Source organism: Nothoprocta perdicaria, unplaced genomic scaffold, assembly GCF_003342845.1.
Source record: "Nothoprocta perdicaria isolate Ctin4 unplaced genomic scaffold, notPer1 scaffold_55, whole genome shotgun sequence".
Taxonomy (NCBI): domain Eukaryota; kingdom Metazoa; phylum Chordata; class Aves; order Tinamiformes; family Tinamidae; genus Nothoprocta; species Nothoprocta perdicaria.
Genome location: NW_020455810.1, coordinates 2,543,731 through 2,569,836, shown reverse-complemented (window position 1 = coordinate 2,569,836; position 26,106 = coordinate 2,543,731). Strand labels below are relative to the sequence as shown.

At 39.0% G+C, this 26,106-nt stretch overlaps 1 protein-coding gene across 1 annotated transcript in view; it reads right to left on the bottom strand.

Annotated features, from left to right (window-relative positions):
• The window catches only part of CTNND2 (catenin delta 2), a 534,119-nt gene that overhangs the window by 37,788 nt on the left and 470,225 nt on the right, over positions 1 to 26,106 (bottom strand). The window contains exon 17 of the mRNA XM_026048525.1: positions 2,848 to 3,058. Coding sequence (XP_025904310.1) covers positions 2,848 to 3,058 — 211 coding nt within the window. The remainder of the gene's footprint in view (positions 1 to 2,847; positions 3,059 to 26,106) is intronic.

Sequence of the window (26,106 nt, the reverse complement as noted above, 5' to 3'; positions counted from 1 at the left end):
ACAGGACAGGAGGAATAGGAGAGGTAGGAACAGAAAATTTTTGAGGACTCAACTGGCATAAAGAACATCCATGAAGATGTCCCGGCCACAAGTGACAAGAACTCATAGCCACACGTTAAGTCTACCAAACTTTAAGTTATGGCAGAGTGCTTAAGGCATGAAGTGCCTCTTCCCAGTGGCCAGAAGAAACACAATCAGATGGGTGATGAGCCCTGTGTTTGGAGCTGCCATGGAGTCAAGATGCAGAAATGAAGCCGACGATACACACACATCATGCCTTTCATCTGGAACCCAAATTTGGACTGGTATCTTGCACACATGAACAATGGCAAACACTCATGTTAAGAGGAATATGTAACTTTGCATTGACTTTCCCTTCAGAAAACTTTCAAAGAAGCTCTGAGCTATTATTGCAGACAGCTGGAACTACATATTCCTCTTGGGATAGATAATACATATGTTTTCTTAAAAAAGTATTCAGCTCAGTGAAGAAGGGTCAAAATGGAAAGGACAGGGGAAGAGTTCACTTTTTTGGGTGTATACATTGGGCAGTCAAGCCCTTATGCTGTTCTAGTAAAACATATGAAGCAGCAGAGCCCTAGAAAACCTTGCAAAGGCAGAAGTCTGAAGTCAGGCGTGATGAAGCCTGGGGCAGTCACTGAGCTGATTCATGTTTTACTCAGAAAAAGGCAAGGACTGCAAACCCAAACAGAAACCAGCAACCCAGCAATGTATGTTACTGATTTGGGCAGCAAGTCTTGGTATGTGTCTGGCCTTATTACCTTCTGTGGCCCCTGTGAAGGGCCACAGATACACAGACAACAAAGCTGTAAAATAGCATTCATAATAGAGTTGATTCAATTAACTCATACAGTATTCCCCTAGTAATTTATTCAGTATTTTTTTCCCCATTTCTCACCCAGAATACAGCAGTGGGTGGGTAACTGGTGAATAAATGGGCATTTGCTGCACACTTTCAAGCATAATCATTTCACTGTCCTCCCAGCTGTACTGGCAGGCGGGGTGCTGGTAGCACAGAGCAACCACGAAGATACCAGTGCCAATCGTGCTGAGTCCTGAGGAGAAACAGGAGCCTGGAGAGGCCCTTGGTTTGGCCAATATGAGCACAGCGATCAGTTTTATCATGCCATCATATCACTGAAGCCCTGGGCCTGCTCCAAGGGCCTGCTGGGCCACCACGACAATCCTGGCCTTGATCAGCCTGTGTCCTAGGCTCCTATGAGGATGCATGGCCAGGCTCCTGTCCAGGAATAAATGCATCACTCCAGGCTAGTTTGATATTTAAGGGTTCTATTTGATCAAACTATGATAGGATTTCCCATCAGTCCACTGACTAGCAATTTTGAATTTTAAATAATAGATTCCCTACATGAAATCAAACCAAGACAATGGTACCAAATTCTGAAAAGTGAAAATAAAACCCTAAGATTTGTATCACTGAGAGTTGACAGATTTTCTTGTTTTAGGACTGTGCCATCTGTAATAGAAATAAAGCACGACTATAACTCAAAGTAGTTTAGAATTGGGATAAGTATGATGATTTTGGAGGGAATTTGGGAATTTTGGCCAAATACTACCACTCAGTCATGCTCATGCCATTAGATGCCTTGATCCTCCTGAAACTGTCCAAAATACCAGACTCAAGAGTTATTAAGAATCTTTGCCAGATACTGTACAAGTAGATAAATGCATTATTCTGATCAACTAAAGAGAAATGAATACAAAGCTGCTTGCAGTATCTGTACCTTTGAGCTAGCAAAACAATAAAAAATTAGATTTTATTATAATAAAAAAGTGCAAATTAAGTAAATTAGCAGAGCACTGGAACTCATACAACTGGAATCACATGCTTTCTTACATTGTTACTTTTTAACTCTTACAGGAGAATGACTGTAGAGGAAAAGAAATGTGAATAAATTACGTTACCAGTGCTCCAGTCACATAGGCCAGTGTAAATTTTCATCCCAATTGTAGGGTGCATAAATCTTCCCTTCTCGTGATGGCCTGGCTTTGTGGGGCTCTTGCAGAGCTCTGATGCTGTGGCTTGCAGCATCAAGGAGGTGGGCTGGGAGAGCTCCTGAACACTACAGTGAATGCAGGCTTTTTATTTTCAAGCAAAATTGCACTATGCTTCTGCTGGTTGACAAATGTGAGAAACATCTCTTTTAGGCAGGACAACGTCTGAACGTTTTGTGCAGATTGCATACACAGGAAAATGGACAAGATGAAACCATAGTGTCTTTGAAAATGTCCCAGTTGTGTGTAAGAGTTCTGCACATTTTGGAGGCTCATTAAGTAGCCTGTAGTGCTCTCTCAAAATCAAGGCATTAGGAAAATGGATCTAATACATCCCACCTCACATGAATGCCAGTGGCTGGGAAGAGGGTGGCTGGGAAGAGAGAGACAGTGATTTTATGTCCTTGAGGCTCCAAATAAGTGCAGCAATAACGCAACCTATGTGAGATCCCTTCCTTTCACAGGATTCATTCACTCTTTCTGCAGAGTGCATCTGTCAGCTCTAACACATAATGTCTCACACCTAATGCTTATAAGGATCTTCTGCAAGTGCTTAGAGGTAGCAATTACTGTAGTAATAACTCTTCCTCAAACTGCACACACCTGCTGAAAGTAGGTCAGAAATGAACCACGGCAGAGACTTTTATTATTAACACTGTCCCTTTCGTGCCACCTTTCACCCTGGGCACTGGGTCTTTGAAGGAACTCAAGCACTCAACTCACTAGTGCAGGGAAGAGGCAAACACATTCAGCACTAATCGCATCTACCGGAGAGGTTAGAAAAGGTGCACGGTGATTAGTGAAACATACTTGTCTCCTTTACTCTTAGATATGCCAACGAGCTTCTCGATGCCGCCCGCGTCCCGTAAGGCCTTGGCATTCTCCATGTTTTTAGTGATGACTTCATGCAGGGTGCAGCAAATGGCAGTAACGGTGTCATCAGACATGGCCTTGCTTGCTGAGCTGTTGCTGTTGTTAGTGCCCGGCAGTCGGTGGACCAGATCCCTCATGGCATATTTACCTTTGTGGAAAAAAAAAAATAATGAAGGGACAATTCAGAAGAGACACTAAAAAAAGGGTGATGGAGAAGTAGAGGGAAAACACGCACACGCTACTAGCATCTATCTTCATCATGTCATTTAATCTAATCAGTTACTGGTATTATTTCGTAGCAAGCCACATTTATACAATCACATGTTCAAGCATTTCACACCTTAGGGACTAGGTCAGTATTTCCACATTGCATCTGCTGGAGAATTCAGGTATGGGCTGCATCATGTCTTTATGAAAATGAAACAGTGATATTAAAGGCCAGTCATATGTGTAAAGATAACCTGAACGATCACAACTTAGAATCACAACGTAAGACCTTGGCATTGTCCTCACCTCAGAAAGCGTAGCTCCAGTTATTATAAATAAAATGCACATCAGTTGTTAAAGACATTACAGTGAATGTAAAGCCACCAAAATTGTTTTTCTTGGTCGAGAAGTCTTCTCTGAAGGACCAGTTTCACATAAAATGATAAAATGATTATTTCTTCATTATGTGCAGGAACTAAATGAGTTTCCTAGAACTTCTCTGACTTCATTGAATATTCAATGCTCGTATCTGTCGCTGCCCTTTTCCACGCTTAGACTTAGCTGTACGCATGGTACTGATTCTTCTGATATTTAGTGGGAGTTACTTCATGTAACACTAACTGCCAGAACTCAGAATCTTCTAAAATGCATTTCAAGATGGTCATGTCAAACTGAAGATGTGAAAAATACATACTGTGATTATTATAGCTTTTTATGTTTAAGAGAACAAAAAACTGTTTTTGAAAGGTTGAACCTGAAAGTAATGTAATACTTGTGAAAGTGAAGGATGAGCAGTTTTGAGAATTTTTATATGTGTATATGTATGTATACACTTATACATATATATAAATGCAGAGCAGGGCTAACTCATGCAGCAGTTTTTAACTTTCCAGTTCTGGTATACGAGGAGCCTTATACCACTTATGGAGGGTCCCCACTGTTGTAAAATGGCAGGTCTATCTTTTTTCTCACTGAAGAAAAGGACAGAGAGCGGAAGGGTCTGATAAGGCTGTTGCTGTGGTCAGTGAAACAACCTGATTCACCATCAGCGCAGCTGTACTAGGGATTTGCACAGAGCAATCACCATGAGAGTGTATCATTCGGGAAGGGAAAGCCAGGAAAGTTGGAAAAAATAATTAGCAACCTAGTCTATATCCTATTTCATGAATGAAATATAAACAAGTATGAATAATACATATACTACAATATAATCAGAGACTTTTTTGATATTATGTAAAAGTTCAGATAAGTATATGCATACTTATTAAAAGTTTTATTTCTCATGTTATATATTTAGTTGAATGTCTATATTTGAAAGGACAATGAAGAGAAAAATCATATATTTTAACTATCAAGTATTATTTTTTTTTCCTCAGGTTGCTTGCTGTGGTTGCTTGCTGTATTTCTACAGTCAGACATTTGGAATAGGATATTCATATGACAGAGACAAGCCAGAGACAACCCCATGATAATATGATAATGTGAGATCTTAGGAATTACTCACTTTTTATATCACGCAAAAACATTCCTGATTCTAAAAAATAAAAAAATTACTACCAAAATATGTGCAACAGGATTTGAATCTTATTGTTGTGCTGCAGCTTAGATACAATTTTGGGGTTCAAATGTTGTTATTTCTTTGCATTTAGTATTTATTTAATCAGTTGTCTCCCTTAGTCTTTTCCTGCGCCACCATGTTAATACCAGATGCAGTACAGCATAACACATTTCTTCCATTTTTCAGAAATGATTTGTTTGAACAACCTGTTTTTCTTTTCCCTATAAACATAGGAGACACCTTTCAAGAATAGCCTGAAATGCTATTACATTTGCATGTGTTTTTTATATGCAACATAAACACATTATTAGTTGGCTTATCACTTACTGTGATTATTTCAATATGCAGCATATACTAAATCAAGCTTTTTTATCCATCCCCCTGCCACAAAAAAGTAAAACATGATTCTGGACCTGAATAAAGACAAATAAGTAAGTCAGCACAAGAAGACTTCCTGCTTTTCTCTTTCCACATGTCCACAGGAGATCGATATACCTTTCTCCTCTGGTATCTCACTTTAAATATAAACTACAACAGAGCAACTCCCTATTTCAGTCTTCTGATGGAGCCATGTGCTTATATAAAGGAACATGCAGCTGCCCTGAGCAGCCTTCTTGCGTTGAACCACCGGAGTATTCCAGGTAGAAATACTCACTCCCAAGACACACAAGCTTCTAACAAGAAGCAAACTTTTGGGGGCTGTCATGAAAAGCTCAGGAGGAAACTAGAACAAATGCAATCAAACGTGGTACAGACATGCTGGACACGCTCATGCTCAGCACTTCTCATGTTTCTCACCTGCTCAACTGAAGCACGAGGAGATTAAATCAGTATCAGACACCCCAACTCAATCTGTAAACTCGGCTTTGGACAAATAAGCTGTAACCCTAGGACAGTCCAGTATATATGTAACCCTAGGACAGTCCAGTATCCCTGTGTTTTGAGTAGCTGCAGTCATTCCAGCTCAGTAACACCATTCAACTCTTCATTAGCTGCATATTTAATCTAAAGCACCTTCCAAGTTTTCACAATTCCTTTCTGTACATGGCATCAAACTTCGCCTTTGGGTAGAAAGTGCCTGGGGACTCACAGGGCACGTTTTGTAGATTCAAATCTCGCTGGGATGTTGTGGTGTCTGCGCAAGCTTAAGCTTGTTCCTGCCTTGGGGAATCCACTAACAGCAGGATCAAGGGGACCAGCCAGGCCCCTCCTTACATAGGGCTAAAGCCTAGTCTAAAGTAAAGGCACAAGGACAACTATTTCTGTATTTTCTGTTATTTTAGTATTTTGAATATGGTGTTAGCCATTCTACAACGTGCTTGGGATTAACAAAGACATTCTAGCCATAAAATTGTGCAGATTAATTTAATTTAATTCAAAATATATGACCCCATATGGAAAAGGCAGTACATTTGCTTTAACATGAAGTAACTTGAGTTCAAAGTTAAGGCCTTTACAATATCCTACTGAGTACATTGCACAGTAACTTGATTGCATTGAAGATATGGTGTTTTATAAACCTATGGTTCTAGTTAATCAAGATACTATTAGATTATATTTACAGAGGGAAAATTTTTGAGCTGTCAGTGGAAACTGCTGAAGGCATGAAGGAGATGAGAGTCAGAGAGACTTTAATGTATACTAAAAATTAGTCTTGCAGGGTCAGCAAAGTTTTATCTAGCACTACCCATAGGAAGGCTGGGGACACACACTGCACATAGGCTGCAGAGGCCTCACTGAGCTGAAGAGGTGGGAACTTATGAGGGTCGCAGGAAGAAGGGATAATGAATGTGAGAACGATGCCAAAAATAAACCTCACTGCTAATTTTCATCAGGGTTCATACCGGGTTCATACGGAACTGCTTTGATCTACAAATAAATTGATTTTCACTTGAGCAACATTACACATTGTAAGACCCAAACTGATTTGATACTTTTAAAGAGGATTTACATAATAAGATTAAGCACAACCATCAGCTTGACAAGGAGAAAGAGTCGTATTTATCTGCTCATTTTAACTCATAAAGGAAGGGAGAGAGACATTAAACACACACAATTTGAGGCTAATGTCATGGGAAAAGGGTTGTTGTGTAAGTGTTAGGATTAAGATTTTCCTGACACCAAAAATTTGGAAGCTATTTTTCTAAGTAAGACTTCCATCACTGTTTTATGCTGAGGGCAGAATCAGTCAGGCTTGCACTATACAATAAATCTTTGACCCAAAGATGATAATGTTTGCTCATGTAACGATTGAACGATGCAAGTTTAACACCTTTTTCTTTGCATGATAAGACTGCATTAACATACGTGCCCATCTGCATTACTTAATTCAGGAAATTTTTCCTTAATAGGGTCAAGCTGATAGATGGTTGTTCTAAGACAGATTTTGCCTTCAGAGCAAAGCTGTAGAGCAAACTGTTCTTCCAGTACATTAAGAAGAATAAAATCATCACAGATAAGTTTCCACTTCCGGAAATAATATTTCTCCACTGCTGCCTTGAGACAAATTCACTGCTGATGTAACCTCCCTGACTTCATTTCCATTTTCTGAAAAATGACTTGCCACATTGCACAGTTATTAAATATTAGTGGAAGGGTTCCTGGTTTGACAGAACATGAGTAGCAAAATTAAGCTATTATAAACAGAAGAAACCTCAAGCAGATATTAATTCAAACTAAGAACATTGTCCCAGATCTTGCTCTAATAAAAGCAATGCATCACCTTGTTTTTTCTCAGCTACCTATGAGTTCATGTCTTGTAGTCAGACAGCAATGAATAGATACTATATCTTATGCCAAATATGCTATTCCAGAACTGTTGGTACCAGTATGTTACAATACAGGTGAATTTTGCACCTCTTGGTCCTAAAGTGTTTTATTTAAGTTTACAGACATACATGTTTTTCTATGTTTTTCACTACTCTTGTTAGTTAAGATCATTCACAGCCTTTTAGGAAAGACCGTTATTGGGAGAGTTTGTATTATTGCTTTCAACCATTATTTAATAAATGTCCAAAACTGTCTATTTAATTCATATGAAAGAAATCTGATTGTAAGAGTCACTCTGTTCCACTGACATCCTAATAAATTTGAATGTATTCATTACATCAGAGCAGTGACAGAAACACCACTACTGTATTTGAGAAACAGTCTACTGGTATATGGCGTTTTCCCTTGCTGAGTACTGTTGGTGCACAGAATAAATGATATTCACTCTGGGCATTAGCACAGCACCTGAAGTGCTCCTCAGGACTCAGGTGTCACTGTTCCAGGAGAACCCTGCCTCTGTGCTGAGAACTGGAAATGTCCTAGTATCAAGCAAGATGCCAGAGTGGGGCATCCCAACCCAAATCCCACGTGATTTAAGAGGACAAGGGGTTGTTAGTTTGTAAAGGGGGGTTTCTCTTGCAAGTAGCTGGCATATGCTGCACTTGAAGGAACTGTAAGTCACAACAGTTTATGCTTCCCTCTGCCCAGTGACTCCGTGTTTGTTTTAAGCTGATGACAGAGCAGACCCGTGTAACCTCAAGGCCAAGAAAGATGCCAAATCCACGCAGTCCTATCAGATGGTTGATGGACCACGATGCTTCTTAACACAATATAGCAGTTTCTTGGTGCTAACATCATGTTTGAAGTAGTATTGAATAGGGAAAGCAAAGAAAACTCTGGACTAAAATATCTGTCTCATCACTTCTAGCAGATAGCAGAGACCTAAAGATTCTAGATCGTAGTTTGGGATTTAGGCATGAAAGACAAACCATAAGTCATTTTTAGGCAAGCACGGATGAATTCATGTGTCCAGTAACAGCTACCACTGCTTCAGGTGCCCTTTGATTTCTGCCTGCCCAGAATTCAGTGGAGATCACACAGGACCTGTGCAAGATTCATACTCTTCTGGAAGGGCAGATACAAACAAGAGACCATATGGTCTTCAATGTTTAATGTTTTCCTTTAGGCACCCAAATCCCACTCCTGTGACACAGCCAAAAATGTCTTTTGGGTGCCCAAGGCCCTTCCTCTTTTGCCAGGGATATGCACAAGCATATGTAATCCCTGGCATTTCAGAGGACATGCACATGAAGGCACGTCACTACAGAAATCCCATCTGACTGCAACACTGTGCTGTCCCTCTCCCCCAATTGGCCTGGCTCAATCACCTGTCAAGGGATGAGCGATGCTACATGATGATGCTGCTGCATGATGAGTTGCTACAGGATCACACACTCACACTGGGTCCAAGGAGCACCTCAAAATTGCGAGCTGGAACCACAGCTGTAGCTGTTTCCCACTGACAGACCACCCTGCCAATTAAATCAAGAGAACAGGCTAGAAAACAACACTGAATTTGATCTTTTCACATGTTTATCTAAACTCATCTTAAAATTCTGTGGGGAAAAGTGATCATTGGAGAAGATGGAAAGAATAAAACAGGACAAAAAAGAGGTGGGGGTCTCCCACGCCCTTTTCCCTTCACAAGTCTGACATCCCGGATCACTTGCCTTTTCTCTGCTCCACCATTTCTGATGATGGGCAGAAATACTTCAAGATACAAGGCTGGTATTCAGCCAGGCCCGTGACAAAGATGAACAGTACCCTGGCTGATGCTACGGTATGCAATGAACCATCCACTGGTTTTCTTTTTTTTAAATCTTTTCATTAGGAATAAATTCCGTTACGGGCAGTACAGCAGATAAAGCCCTCCAGGAAGCAGCACAGTCATCTTTGATAGTCGGAGGGAAGAAACCGCCAGACTTTCACAGAACGATGAAAGCACGTGAACCACCAGAACTGGGGCTGTCAACAGCAACTGAGATTCTGCTTGTGGGAGCAGCAAATATCTAAAGGAGCAACAATATAGAAGGCTTTATTTCTTTAAAACATGAAAAATGCCGGTTCTGTGTTTGCAAGAAGAGGATATGAGGAGAACTAGGAACGACAAAGGGCACAGCTGTAGCAAGGATCACAGAGCAATATATTTGGAAGCAAGTAGCATTGGGCAAAGTAAGAAAAAAAGCTTTTTGATATATTCATTCTGAACATGCCATGAAGATTACACTGGGGTGTGTGATACAATCACAGCTTTTCAGTAAATTGCTTTCTCACATCCATGAGCCTTGCTGGATTCTCTTTCCTTTAGCTGCGTTTTAACCCAGCCACTTTCCTCCTCCTGTTTCTCTGCTTCCAGAAACTTAACTTTTCCTTTTCATGTATTTCCTACCTCCCTCTGCTGATCATTTTTCTTGCTTTCAACTCACTTTCTCGGGAATGCTCCCTGACCACTCTATTAAAGGACTAATATGTTTGCAGTCCCTTTCCTGCACCCCCTCAACCTTTCTAGTCTTTACCACTGAGCTTTCTCCTTCCTTTGCTGCCTCAAGCACAGCTGAGAATTAGGTGTGGATATTTATATTTAATCTGCTACTAGTGCTAACAGTTATTTTACTCCGCTCTCAACAGAACACATTCACACTCTCCATTTCTTTTGCATGCCAAGAAAATAAACATTCAGGCCTCTTGCTGACGGAGGCCCTTTTGCCTCTTACTTTCTTGCCACTTGGCTTAAGAGCTGGAGACTGAAGACCATCCAGGGCTCTTCAGCTCACCACAAACCCTACACTAATTCACATGATATCTGTCCTAAGATGGGTCAAAAAGGCCAGATTTGTGCCCAGGCTGAGCACGTAGAAACACTTCAGCTGGTTCCCTCAGAGCTAACGCATGGAAACCTTGCCACCAGCCCTTGCCTCCTGCATCTGACCTATAGATCACCTCAATCCTCATCTTTTGGTCCCTCAAATCATTCCTCCATTCACTTTGCATACATTTTTTGCCACATACACAAATAGGAAAAGGGACAGGAGCTGATAGCCAACCTATTAACCTAAGTAGTGCAAATATATGTAATTAATCAGCTCTTTCCTTACAGGCCAGCCAATTTATTGCTCTTGCTTAGTCTGCATGGCATCTTTCTTTTTATCTCTCCTCTAACCCATGGAAAGAAAGATTCTGCGAGGGGAAGTGATTCTCCAGTTTAATTGCTGCGGGCTAAGTGTTCTGATTACTTGAGCTGGATTTATTCCCTTGCCAGTCCCCTCCCTGCAGAGAACAGAGCTTGTGGAAGGCTGAATTTTAAAAAATCCAGTCATTTAATGAATGCTATTATTAATCAGCATTTCTAAAGCGCTTTGAAGAGGAAAAGTGCCATGTGACTGCTGAATGGAATTTCAGATTTATCTGTATTATTTTCTGAAATAGGGTTATACTTGTTAATAGAGTGGTTCAAGGGACTTAAATTAGGCCATAATGAGGACATAAGAATGTAATCTATTTTTGGAAAGACAAGATTTGGATTCAAGATCTAGGCCCTGATCTGACACCTAGTATAATTAATGAGACTATCTACCAATGTCAGAGGACATTAAATAGGATATATAAAGATACAGTTTTGCTATTTTACTTTGATTTTGGTGTGAATATTATATGAAACTCATGATTGAATTTGTCCCCATTGAATGGTCTGAAAGAGAGGTTATTTTTGCATGCTCTTAGATGCAGTAGCAAAAATATCACGGAGAATGCACAAAAATTCTCTTTAAAGATGTACATTAGTATCTTAAGATAGATAATCGCAAAATGCAACCTCATGATACATTCTGCTAATATTTTTTTTGAAGTACCCGGATTAAAATATGTTCTCATTAAATATAAATCTTGCTAAAATTAGTGTCTTCCAATTCTTGTCTCTCAACAACTATTCCAAAAATATCAAATTCGTATCAAATGATATGAAAATCATTTCATTGATATTATCGATACTTCAACAATAACAAAATATCATTACAGGTCAAATTGCAATCTCTATAAAATTCTTATTTGTTATGGTGACTATGTGACTACTTCCTAAGTAGTCACAATAAAAATATGACGTGGAACAGTTACATAACTACTCTGCATACAGCAGTAAAATAACAATACTCAAAATAGAGATCAATATTTCAAATTTTTCTATTGTGCACAACACATTTAAATCATTTATATGTAGTAAGAAATTTCTGGTTGGCACCTAAGCCCGCTGAAACCTTTCACTAAATTCCATGATGTTTTGGGGAAAGGAAAAATAAAACACAGTGCTTTTGTTTTGCAATTAGAAATTGTTAGCGAAGATGTCACGAAGATGCAGTGTCCACCTGCCGATCTCCTAATTCAGTAATGTAATTAAGACAGATCATACAAAGGTTATAGGGTCATTTACTACCAATAGGGTCTTTCACGCAGGTCATGCAGAAAGTGGAGAGCTATGTAGTTTAATGGGGTATTTTTTAGAAGTCTAGTTCATTTTTCAGATATTACCATTCTGTCTTGTGTAATCTCTGTCCTTGAGAGGTTGCTTTGTATTCTTTGCAATACAGATTGGGAAAATAATATATATATATATAGTAATGCTAATCAATGTTCATACAGTTTCATTGTATGTTAATTCACCTGAAGCAACTATAATTATAAGAATGAATACACCACATAGGTGAGTAAGACTATGGCATAGAGTTGGAATACGCTTTGTGCTCCCCTGGGAAGGGCAAGGAAGCACCTGGCAACTTTCCTTAGTGAACGTGTGATCTAGGATTTGTTTGGACTATGGCCGATGACTTCTTATATTTGTAGAAAACGTATTCAGCCTTTCGTAGCTGTACAGTTCACTATCATCTGCCCTGTTTGAGGAAATCCAAGCAACTGAATCCTAGGCCAGGCTCATCCTGAAGTACAGTTGAGTTCTCCAGGCTGAGTAAGAGCTACTCCCTGCCATACTAGCACGCCTGAGCAACACACACGGCTGAGTACAAGCTCCCTGTAGGTACCTGCAGGGCAGGCAGGGAAGTTCTGGTGTGAGGAACTAAAGCAAGGGGAAGCAAGCAAACAAACAAACAAGCAGAGCAGATATGCACAGCAGAGAAGTGAATGCTTTCAATCAAACAGGTCAGGGGAGATGCCAGGCATAATGAAGACCTCCAAAGCACGTGAGGCTCAGGGGTTGCATTCCCTGTAGATGAGCTATTTTTGACACACTGCTCAGTTGGCAAAGGACACATTAAAACATAACACTCCCTTTGCGTGAGCAGCTCTTTAGCAGTGTCACCTTCAACAACCTCGCACACAAACGTACAGCTCCACATATGCTCACTCGTGCTCATCTTGTGCATTTTCCTTTAATTAAAATCACTGCTGATTATTTGCTAGAATCACCCGATGTTATGAAACCCACACAACGGACAAAATATACCATGTTAAGAGTATTTTGTGCGCAACCTACGAGGTTGTAACTGTAACTGTAATTTCTCTCCTAAGAATAAGTTAGTCATGAAGCACTCTCTTTCCTTCATTCTACATGTTTGATCTTCCAAACAGCAAAGTAAACGCTAAACTTCTGTTATGCACTAAGGTCTTATACTGCAAAATGGGCAAACTACGGCTAGGAACTTTTGACCTCTTTCTCTGGACAGTTTAGGAGAATTTCCAGAACAGAAGGAAATTCAGAGCCTTTATGTTCAGTAACGGCTCAGGCAGTCATTGACTAATAGAGTTATTCACATATTACTTTTAAGACTCATGCTCCTATGTTAGAAACAAGAGGCAACCTCTGCTCGGGCTCCCCAAAGGCCTAAGCATCTACAGCAGAAGCACATCTATCTATACATGAACGAGGTACCTTGTGCTTAGTCGTGCTGGACTGTGTACCTTGCTGGTTCTTAGAGTAACAGCACAACAAAACTGTATGCACGACTTACAGAAACAAAGAATGAATAATCTTGTAATAGAAGAAAATCAACCACCACAAGAAATATTTACTATTACCAGGAAACCATGCTCTTTTGTCATCATCTTTTTTCTTATAAAGTTGAACAGGAGCAATGAGGTAAGGCTGTTCATTTTTCACTGTGTCAAGCAAACATAAGTTTTCACTGCATGACAAATTTAAGGATTTTGCTTCTGTTAACCATGGAATTTCTATGGTAAAAGTTGGTTCACAGCTTAGTAGAAACACCCAATAATATTCTCTTCCTATAAATCATACTCATTGTAAAGCAGGTGAAGGATAAGGATGGATCTGATGCAATGCATTCGTCTGCTCTTCCATAGTTATGCTAAACATTTTATTTAAATGCCATCATTAAACTTGATGGATCTTAAGCATTATAGTGCTATTCTTCCAGAAAATTCCCATTCAGATAAATGGTGAAAAGGCTCAGGGAAGGGGATGGAATATGAGCACTGGCATAACACATGACCATGTATTAGTGATGAAAACACTTTCAGCTGCTGAGTGAAGTATGGTAATAGCAATGTTGTACAACCACACGTTCCTTCTAACATGAAACCCCTATTTAATGTAATCATCAAGGCAAAAATATTTGCAGGCGTGTTGTATCAAATCGATAGCAGAAAATGAGACTATCCTTCACCATCATTAATACAAAGCACACACTCATTAATTATGTATGATATTCTGTAGAATATGTCTCAGCTTTCAGATTTACTGGCATGCATACGCTTATCTTTGAAAATGTGTGAAATGTATCCTGAGTACATATTTATTTCAAATATTAAAAGTAAACATTCCTGAGAATATCTTGGAAGCTGATCCACTTCTGAGCTATGAAATCTTCTTCTGAAAACATATTAATGTGGAAAAAAATGTCATTTATGTTCAAGTTATCTGTGTCCCCAAATTCTCTCTCCTTACATTGAGTCAAGCAATGTTCTCCTAATAATTCACAGAAGCATTTCGCTTCAGACAACTAACTGCATAAAAAAGTTATATTAATATCAATCCATTTTTGAAATTATATCTAGAAATATGAAACAGTTCAGATTGGAAGGGACCGCTGGAGATCTTCTAGTACAACTCCCTGCCCAAAGCAAATGCAAAACCAAAATAACAGAAACACATCACAACAACTAACTATATACAAGTAAGCGAAGACAGTTAAAATAATACATGTATTAGATATAATGGACATAGTATTCTGTATATAACATATATTCCCCTTGGTGGTGTTGTGCTAAAATGGCTTTTACTCCTATTGAAATATATGTTTTAATATGGTGAATGCTCTGCTTATGTATGCACATGTGCATCTAGACTATTCTCCTATGTACAATTTTTAAACTGAACTTTGCCTACATGAAAGACCACAATGGTCTTGACTCTTCAGGACGTGCATATATAAAAAAGATGTTATTTTCTTTTGCCTTGGGATTTGAGCCTTCCTGCTACTTTTCAAACACTTTTGCAATTTGGAAGAAAAATGGACAGAACATGGTGTCCCAGGAAGGGAAGCATTGCTAAGGAAGATGCAGTTTACTCTCATGACTTCATCCATCCAGGAATGAGTGATTGGAGAACAACCAAGACAGAACTACAGAATTAAGAGCAGACCACTCAAAATCATGGTGACAGTAACATGGTGCCCTTCATGAAGTTTTAAGACCTCCTCTTTCATAATCTATCACTACTGTGTGTCTACTAAAACACAAATGCAACAGTAAATTACGTGATATCTGTGTACTTTGTGGGTAAGATAATATCCTGCAGCCCTAAGTTTCATGGGAAAAAGCTGTGGATTTCACTTGTCTTGACACAAAGTCTACAAGGGATTCCAGTCTCCCATGAAACCTAACAGGTACTGCTGCAAGAGGTGAAAAATGTCTGGAAGCTGCTACTCAAAATGGCTACAAAAGGTTCATCGTCAAAAATGAAGAATACATCACATGCATTCTGTAGATAATATATCAATATGTTCTCTAGACATCTTCCTATCCTAGGTCTCTAATCACAGATGGTGAAAGAGAGAATGCCAGGGGCTGAAAACACTCTTGAGGACCGGCTAAGAGTCCAAGCTTTCTTGACCTGGCATGACACAATTCAGTAAATGCAAAAGGAGAATATTATACACACGCAGGAACACAGAACAACCCACTGAATCACAGTTCTGCAGAAAAGGCCCCGGAAGCCTGAGAGGATCACAAAAATAGCATGAGTTAAAAGATTGGTTGCTATGAAAGCAGCAGCTCTGCAGGAGTAACTAATGGCTACTGCTGGCAGAAGACACAGAGATCTTCTGTGGGACCCTGGCAGGCCACAGCCAGTCTAAACTCAGACAACATATAGACCCATCAGAGTCAGAGTGAAAACCTAGAAGGTTAGACAGGCCAAAGTGACCTTTGCCACCTTAGCTTCAATGATGTACTCACCCACTCCATCTATACCTCTTTCATCTGCACATGAGGTATAATGTTGTATTCTCTGTGGTACCGCCGTGCAGTGACACCCTCCTTGCTGGCTGCCTCCATGGAAGGGCAGATACAGGGCACAGAAGGTGCCCGCTGAAGGCTGCAGACTCTCAAGGGAAGACAGTCAGCAAAAGCAGGGTCCCTGAATATGCAGTCCCATGGCATGCCCAGGATGGGGTCTTCAAACGGCCAACTCCAAAGATTCCAAAAAGAAAAGTTAAGCATCGAAAATGTGATGATTTTAGATAAAATGATTGAGCGGTGGTTTCTGAATCTTTAAAATTAATTTTCAGGAGCAAGCTTGTATTTTTGAACTTGAAACGGACTTCTTTTGTGAAAGGAAAGCTACAGAACCTGGAATCTTAAGAAAAACACAATGCAAGCAGACTACCTTAGGTATCAGATGACTACTAGGAAGGAGAAACATCAGCAAGTAGAAAGCAAGAGCAAATTGTCAAAGAAGAGAAAGAATTTGGACCAAAGTGGGAAAAAAGGAGCAAAACACGGGACTAGCTGTGATGGCAGACAGGGAGAGTTCATGCAGGAAATGAGGTGCAAAGTTAATGAGTACAGCACACTGTTTGAAAGATAATAATATACAAGTACTTATGTACAAAAGGAACTTTCTGCACATTAACTGGCCGTGACAGTGACAAGACCAAGGGTAACTGCTCAGTCTGTAAGCAACTGAGGCAAGGCAGGTCAGCTCAAGAACCCTTCTGAAATGTAGTGGCTTTCCTGCAGAAAAGTCTCTTCCAGCTTCCAGCAGTACAGATGTGATTTTGTTGTGTTTGCTTTCTGAACCATTTAATTCCTTCAAGTGATTTTGTTTTCTTCTGTGGAAACTCTACAACAAAGCTTTAGCCATAGCGCTCCTAATTGCAGAGTCTTGTTTAGTCTGCTAGGTTAATAGTTATAGATAACTTGAATTTTAAAGTACATTTAAGAATAAAAAGGGTAAAGAAAGAGGAAACATTTGATATTCTGTAAGGAGTATCAATGTGGAATTGGTAATGTGGAAAAGGTTACAACCAAGTTAATCTCTGATTCTTAATCATTTTTTACCTCATTTGAAGTTTGAACTAAAGGTGCAGTTCTTTTTATTTCTCCTTTTTAATCACTTTGCCTCAGCTTTGAAGTTTCTGTAAGCTCAGGGTGGCTTATCAGAATAGTCCCAGAGAATGAAAGATGCTGAAACAGGGCTCTGAATGAATGAGATGAATTTCAGTCTCCCTAGGAAGAGGCTGAGCTCTTCCGTATGAGGCACATACGTATTCAGTCCCAAGGCAGAAGAATGGGTTTAACTACACCGGATCAAAATCCCTCCTTAGAAGCCTCGTCTCGAAGGCTTTGCTCATGATGTGCTCTGGATCTTGGATTGTTAGTGACTCACCGGAGAGAATGAGAAATGCCCTCTTCCTTGGGGCTTGATTTAGATATTGTAGCACAGAATTGTACGACAGAGGATAACACCTTTAACTTGTGAAGATTTAATACCTGCAGAGAGCTTATGCACACAGGCTTGCTAACCTGTCTGAACTGATCATATCCCAGAACAGGCTGGCTGGGGATGCAGCCTCTCTGTTTCACTGGTCTAATTTCCTAGTATAGACAACAAGGAACTACCCCAGCTGTCTTTGGCTCTGCTTAACAAAAACTGTTAATGAGAAGGGCAACTTTTTGCTCATGCAGCTCCATTAAGGGTCAGGCAGGACTGGCTCAGCCAGGCTCCCTATCAGTGGGAGACGGGAGGCAGCCTGGGCACAAGAGCATCCTCTGCCACTGACCACTTGGGGCTGGTTACCACGTTTCAGCTGGGGGAAAAATCATTTCCTAAACACGGTAACTACATCAACTCCATAACATACATAAATTGAAGTGCAGATCTTAATCTTATCATCATGCACCTAGAAAATTAATCTAGCTATTATTAATAGGGCAAAACCAAGTTGTACTTTCACCTTCTCTGCTCACACTCCAATGCTTTATATTTATTTATATTATTTTTATTATTCCACATTGTTATGATTATTAGCATGCATGCAGGACTACTCCCTCCACTTTAAGGATGCTGCTTTGTTACTGTAAGTTGGATCCTGCTTCTCAGGAACTGAATGGAAACATTCCCCTCAGCTCCTGTGGGAACAAGATGAAGCTGATAGTTAGGAGATTCTCTGTGGATGGTGCAATAAGGTGCCACAATAGGGTTTTTTTTATATGAATGGAGTACATTTCTCTCTCTATATGTGTGTGCCCCTCAAAACACGTTCCCCACATCTCTAGTGAAGACTATAGATCAGATAAAAAGCTACATACACACACACATTTTATATAAAATATATGTGTGTGTGTGTGTGTATATATATGTATACATATAGATAGATAGATTAAGCTAAGGAAATTGTATGACAAAATCATTATAGGGATATTTTGCAGACAATACACAGAGTTGAAGTGAAGGAAATTACAGTACAAAAGGGAATGAGAAAGCCTCTGGATGTAAGAGCATTTGCTATTATATTTTTTCCATGTATCTGTAATTATTTAAAATACCTCTTATAACTTTATAATTGAATTAGATATCAAATCAGAGCAGAATCTATTAGTCTACATATGACTAATGGGATTAATTTAATAATAGGCACGACTACCGGACACCAGAAGAAACTACATTTCATTCTACAAATTTAAAACATAACCAATTTCAAAGATGAAATAAAAGACATTCCATAATATTTCCCTTGAAAATTTCAAAGTACACTACCTTATTTAAAATGTAATAGCTTGAGTTATTATTATAATTTCCTATCCTGTAATGGAAGCAACCATTTGCTTCTAAGTGCATTTAATGGCAATTATCCTATGATGACCTTGCTTTCACAAGGTTGTCACACCAAAAATATGGTTATACTTGACCTGAAGTAACTTAAGCATATGCAATGATGTCACTAAAGTTAAACATATTTTAATCATCTGACCACTTCTAATTTGGGAATTAGTGTTTACTCTGCCTGACATGAAATGCCAGGCATGTCAGCTTACCCATTTCTTATTTACTGAATCTTTATCCTTAGAGCCAAACTGATAAGGTACGGACTAGATAAGGGGATATTATGGGGCAGGGAAAATTGGTTGAACTCCTGGGCTCAGTGGATCCAACTGACAGGTGGTGACTTGTGGAATAGCAGGTATAGCACCAGTGTTGACATCTGGGGCAATACTGTTGGGGCAAATATTTTGGTTATCATAATGGATGGCAGGATAAACCATGTTTTCAGAAAGCCTGTAGACAACATTATGCTGGGGAGAGCAGCCTGCACACTGGAAGGCAGGGATGCTATTCCAAGGGGCCTTGAAAGTCTGGAGAAGTTGGCTGATAGGAACTTCAAAGTTCAACAAAGGCAAAATCCTACATCTGAGATGGAAAAATTCTGCGTATTGGTACAGGCTTGGAAATAACTAGCTGGAAAGTAGCTTTGCAGATAAAGATGGGGTACTGGTGGAAAACCTGAACATGATTCCATGGGACTATCTGCAGGGCTTGAAGGGCAAGCTGCATCTTGGCTTGTAGTAGTGACAGCCTAGCAAACCAGAGGAATGATTCTCCTTCTCCATTTAACACTCAGTAGACTGCAGCTAGAGGACTGTCTCCAGCACAAGGAAGATGTTGCCATAGTGGGGTGAGTCCAGTGGAGGGCCACAAAGACACGCAGGGAGCTGCAGGACATGGCATACAAGAAGTGGGTTTGCTGGTCCTTCAGAGAAGAAGGTTAAGAAATATTATTGTCTACAGTTGCCTAATTGGATGGTGTAGAGAAGATGGAGTTGGATCTTGGAAGGGCACAGTCAAAGGATGAGAGGCAAAAGACCTAAGTTGGAACACAGGAACTTATGATTAGATGAAATGAAGAAAATTTTTACCATGAGGATGGTAAAACACTGAAACAGGTTGCCCACAGAGGTTGTGGAATTCCACTTTTGGAGATACCTAAAACTCAGTTGGACCTGGTCTTAAACAACCTGCTCTTGCTGAACTTCTATTGAACAGGAGGTTAGACTATAACTTCCAGAGGCCCCTTCCAAGCCCACAGGATTCTGTAAGACCAAATTCTGGTGCAATGAAGTCTTCCCTACAAAGTGAGAATGTGGGTTTGTTTTTTTAAATGCATTTACTTAAGTTACCTGGATAACTTAGGTGCAAATAGATTAAGAGGAGGAAAAATGGTACAATATCATCTTATATGGATTTAAGGCTGTCTTCACAACTTTATCAACCAGTTTAATTACACTAGTTTAAAACATCTTTCCTTAATTCATTCACTTGAATGAATTGACACTGACAGCCAATCCTGCTTACTCCAGCATTTCAGCTAGCACCCACACAAATTTCACGGTACACATTATCCCAGACGGCTGCTAACTATTCAGCAGTTAGGAGTCCTGATTTAAACAAGTAACTTTTGATTTTTATTGCCTACTAAAATTGGCCTGGCCTTCTCATTCATTGGGATTTATATAACACGAGTAAAAAGACAGATTTTATTTCCATTTCTTTCTGTAGGACAGAGCTCCACATCCTACTGCAGAGTCTGAAAATGGTCTCTTTGGAGGTGGTTCTATGGTAAGTTTGTTCAAAGTCTTCATTTTGGAATATAAGAGAGATCATATCTGAAATACTTACTTTATTTGTTTAAAAATAGTCTTCATTTTAAGGTAAAACAAAATTCTGCATCTTTTGTCTTAGCCTGATCTTTCCATTTGCACTACTGTAGAATATTATTCACTCAAAAGGTATGGGTTTAAACAGCGACATACACAAATGCTTTTTTAGATCAAACTTAGATCTTACTGAAGTGTGATCAATTATTATGAAGTATTATTACATATTACATTATTAAATTGCTAACTCTAGGAGGTAGTCACTGTATTGCTTTCATGCTAGCACAATCTCTTGCATCTTGTAGCCACAAAAGGAAACAAATGGAAAATGAGAAAATTAAATAAAGATTTCATCAGTAATTCCAGACTTCAAATAATTTTCATAGAGATGCTATGGAAAGCTCACTGGGGGTGAATTTTGCAAAATCTGTTGTGTTTTCTCATGAATCTTCTTCTTTTTTAGGCCATCCCCACTCTGAAACATGCAAGTTTTGGTGGCATGGAAAGTAAAAAGTCTGAGCATCTCTCAAGAGCCACCTGTGAGCTAGGGCTGCAAGAGATTCTGCGGGAGCAACTGCATTAGCTGAAGAGGATGACAGGATGAAGGAGCATATGGAAAATTAACATCAATATGTCTGGGATCAATCTGTAGACAGGAGAAACAAATATAAGCAACACACTTTCCTCAGTTTTGTGGGTTTTTTTTAATTGTTTCTACTTGCAAGTGCCTTTGCAGCTGCAGTATCCAGCCCCTTTCCTTCACATTAGAGATAAAGGAGTTGCTACTTCTATCAAGTGATAAGGCACTTGCCTTGGTCTACTGATTTTCAGTGACAGTTGTCATAGATAGGACAGTCCTAGTTTCTCCAAAGAAAAGTGCTGCTAGTAAAAAAAAAAAAAAGAGCCATCTACATGATTTCTATTGTTTGAAAATCACTTAAATTGATAAGGATTTCAGGAAAAAAAAAAGCTATTTACATATTAGAGTAGAACTATCTCACTGTTCTAGGAACTGAGGCCACAACATCAGTTTCGATGCTGTTATCTCTTACTGTAAAGTTATCACAAACCTTGGATTTTCCAAACACTTTGCAGATTTAAGATAATTCCTAACAGATTAAAAGTCATTTCAGAATTACCTTGCCAGTCTGCGATATTTGCATTTCCACCTTTACATGTTTTATGCAATTTGCAATTGAATCATATGCACTTTGTAAGATCAGAACTCTGAATTTTCAAAGGATAAGTAGCACTTCTCAGAATGATTACACAGAGATGAAAATTAATATTAAATTGTTTGAAGTGTCAATCTTCTGAGGTGAGAAGATGGATACATTTACAGTGTAATTGCTTTATACCTTATGCAGGAGAACTAGACCAAAAGGAAATTGTTTACCTCAAAGACATTGCATGATGCAATAAATTGAGGTACTTTCTAACCTAAGAAGACTTTGGTTGGCATTTTTTCAGAACGGGTTATTTCATAATCAGGTGGCTTTATAGCATCTGGCTTATTTTATAAGAAAGAAATGCTGACCATGGGTTTCTCAGACTAAAACATTACAATGGAAGTTTGTAAAAGGAGCATTCTTGGCTGCCCTAGATCTGAGCCTGTATTCCATTATTCCTGTTGTCTTGAGTGACAATGAAAAATTACAGTGCTATTTTTGCTAATTGACCTTGCAAAGTCTACTGAGCTAATTGAAGGGGAAAATTATGAAAATAATTTTCCGTTACGAAAAGATTGTCCTGCCTATCTTTAGTCATGTAAAAGTCAGCCAACTTCTCTAGGTTTCATCTCATCCTAAAATCTAAAAGCTGACATGACCCAGGGAAGTGGGATGAATGGGATGAACATTGCATAGGAGGTGCAAGTCTCTCTCAGCTGTCTAAAGAGAAACCCCAATCAGCTTAAACCTCTCTTAACCTAGCTTAGGCATATTTTTAAATGTCTCATGTTAGATGGATGCAGTTCCCTCATAATCCAGGCACTCATATTTAAGCAATGCTGGGAGTTCAGATGCAGAAATGTCTTACTCTGGTCTTGAAAATATGTTTACTGTGACTTTGATCTTAAAAATAAGAATTCAATTTTAAGAGAGTGCTTTTTTCTCCCTAAATCCTTTCACTTGATAAAGTTATTTAATAAAAATTGACTAAGCTCTGCAAATACCAGGCCTGCTGACTGGAAATATATTTGAGATAAACTGGGGCAAAAGGTTATGCACAAGTGACTGAAGGCATAAGAAGACACTTGGCACAGGGCTGTCTAATGGAAAAATATTTAAAATTTAAACTTTTACCAGTTTGAATTCTCTGCTAACTTACATATACATCATTAGAAATCAAGAGCCTAATGAAGTATTTACTGTGTTAACTAATATCTTGGCCTTTCCTGATATAGAAAAAGAAACACAAGCAATTACTGCATGGCCGTATCTCCTGTTTGTTTTGTTGACAACAGCCCCTTCTTTCTCAGGTATTTTTCACAAAATGTTTTGCAGAGCTCAACTACTAAATAAAGCAAGTCAAGTGCAAAAAAAAAGGGCACAAATGATACACATTGCAGCATATATTTTTCCTCTAGCTTCTTATCAACAAATATCTACAATTTGTGTTTAATGACTTCTGGCATCTTCTGCATTGACAATTTACAGAGACTAAGCTACTTTAAGTCAATTAAAAATTCAATTTAAAAAAACCCATCAGTATCTTTCAGATCTTTGCAGAGGTATATGCATCACATTCAGAAGTGCTCATATGTAAAAAAGACATGAAAACGCATATAGTCATTCTAAGTGGGGTGAAAGTGGGGTGAATTTGACCTAAGCATCTCCCATCTTTATATTCTCCATCAGTACACATTACTAGGAATTACAGATGCTATTCTTACAACTAGAAAAACTGCAAGTAGAAAACACTATTTTTACTTGGATTATTACTAATATTGAAACACAATTATAGCATTATAAAACAGTTATTTTCTAGAATAGGAAAACACCATCCAGGCTACATGCTGTAGTTATCTACGCTTCCAAAGAATTCTGCTTTGCTCTAAGAATGCAAGTATTTGTTTTTGACACATTTCCAGTCCAGTAACTGAGATGAAATTCTTCCAAACAAGAATCAATATCACACTTTGAAATAATATAGTTGACAGGGCCTTGAGCACAAGGCCAGGCTGGATGACTTTCTGAGGTTCCTTCTAACCTGACTTATTCTGTGAGTCTAACAATTCATGAGAGTTGTGAACTCCTGATGTGCATTTCAATCAAACATTAAGTTTGGCAACAAAACTTTGAAACAAAATCCAGTTATTTCAGATAGCCAAATACATAGATACTACTCATGAAATGGCAAGATATACACTCCTTGGTAATTACACATTCCCATTAATTTTTTCATCACTTCAGCAATGCTTGAATAATAATTCAAAGCGAGATCTATTTTATTGTATCTTAGATGAAATAAACCACATTCTTGGAGTATCTTTTTCACTCAAATATGAGGGATCGTAACACCTGTATATGAGATTGGATACTGAATTTTCAGATGTCAAGCACAATTAAGCAGGTCCCAACACACATTGAATAACAAGACAATTGATATTTTATCCTTGAATTTTGTGCATTATCTTACAGCTTTTTCGTAACAGATGCAGCAGTAACTAGGAATTATTCAGTACTGTCACTTTGTAGTCTCAAACTCAAGAAAAATTATTAAAAAATACACTCCCAATAAGCTCTACTTCAAAATCTTGATTCAAAACCTTCCAAAGTCAACATACGTTTTCCACTAAATTCACTTATTTGCATCAAGTTCTTGGAAAGTTATGTGGATAGGAAATGTCTTAAGTGTTGCAAAACTTAAAAGTATCCCATCACTCCCTAGAATCCAAAACCCAGAACATGTGGGTTCTCTAAGCAGAGCAAGGGAGAAGCTACATCCATAAGTACGTAACTCTACATCAGACTGTAAGTTAGCAAGAACCTTCAAATGGAGCTATTTTTTTTTCTCAAGGATGAGTGACCAAAAGACTTCCAACTTCTCAAGAAGTATTTCATTAAACCACAAAAATGTCCCAGAGGCCAGAATGGTGCTCTTGAATTACTAGTGTAACACTGCTCTCAATCAGTACTGACCCAAATTAGCATTACGAGGATAAGGGCAATGACAGAAATAGAAAATAGTGCATTGAAAGTTTATAAATTTGAATTCCGACTCCATGTTCACCCTGAAGCCCATGCACCAGTGGGCTTTTACTGAGCAGTACGAAATGCAATAGAAATACAAGTTGTAAATTGTGCTTCAGGAGTGCAAGTCCTGCAGGGTACATACTCTGTTGTATACAAGCAATGACAAATTCTTGATCTGTGATAGTTTGAAAAAACAGCAAAGCCATCCCCAGCTTGTTAAAATGTCACAGGAACTGTAATTTGAAATCAAAGGTAAATGCCAGGCATAAAAAGAATAATGGAAAGAGAGTTTATTTTTTGAGACAGAAATTCTCCCTTAAACATTTATTTCACAGAGGGAGAACATCTGTACTTGCTTCTGTGGGACAGAATAACAACCCACTTGTCTTTTAATTAACTGTATTTCTCACACTATCTTTTGTCAAGAAGAATGTGGCTTGGCAGCAGAGAGAACTGCTGACTGTGTGTCAGATAATGGAAAGAAGATGATGGCTCATTGCCGAAGGTTGGATGGAACATCTCATCTTGGAAAACCTTCTTGTAGGCAGAGCAGGGAAAAAGATATATGAAAGACATATGCAAAAGAGAGCTTGTTTAAGTGGGAGACCAGTGAGGAAGAGGGTCTGGATAGAGATGCACAGTGAAAGCTCAGATGATATAGAGAAATTTTCCTGGGAACCCAAGAGGAATGTGTGGAAGGTGTTCACATCAGAAAGCCATGGGAAAGAATTCTTTGGAAAGAATTCATCCTGCTGTTACATTTGTGTCTCACCCGGCAGATTCAAGTTCCAGTAAAGCCTGGCTTTAGAGAATGACAGCATGTTGCCACGTCACTCTTCAGGGAAAATAGGTGGGACAGCTGCAACTTAAGATGTCAACCTCCTTGGAACAACCTGCACTGCCAAGAGTAGCAGTTCTCTACTCTATGAGTAGAGAGAGAGTAGAGTAGTATGAGTGGCCTCTATGTGATCCTGAGGCAAAGAAAATACTTACAAGAGAGATTGCTACGAGAGAGAGGATATTGCCATATCCTAAAATTAAGGCAACTGGAATGTTGAGTGACACAGAAATTTGGGGCTTTACTTTTCCCCTTTTTCTTTTCTGTTTTTGGAAGGAATGGAGGAAGGAAGCAAGAAGAGGATGACAAAACAGCACAGAGCTTGTGAAGTCTTTGGAGGAGCTGTAGGGCAAAAGTTAGTCTTTTTATCTAGGTGAATGACTGAAACCAGTAAAGTCTGTTCTTCAGCTGACTCCGAGGCCTCTGCTGTAGCTGGGGGGAGCTCCACA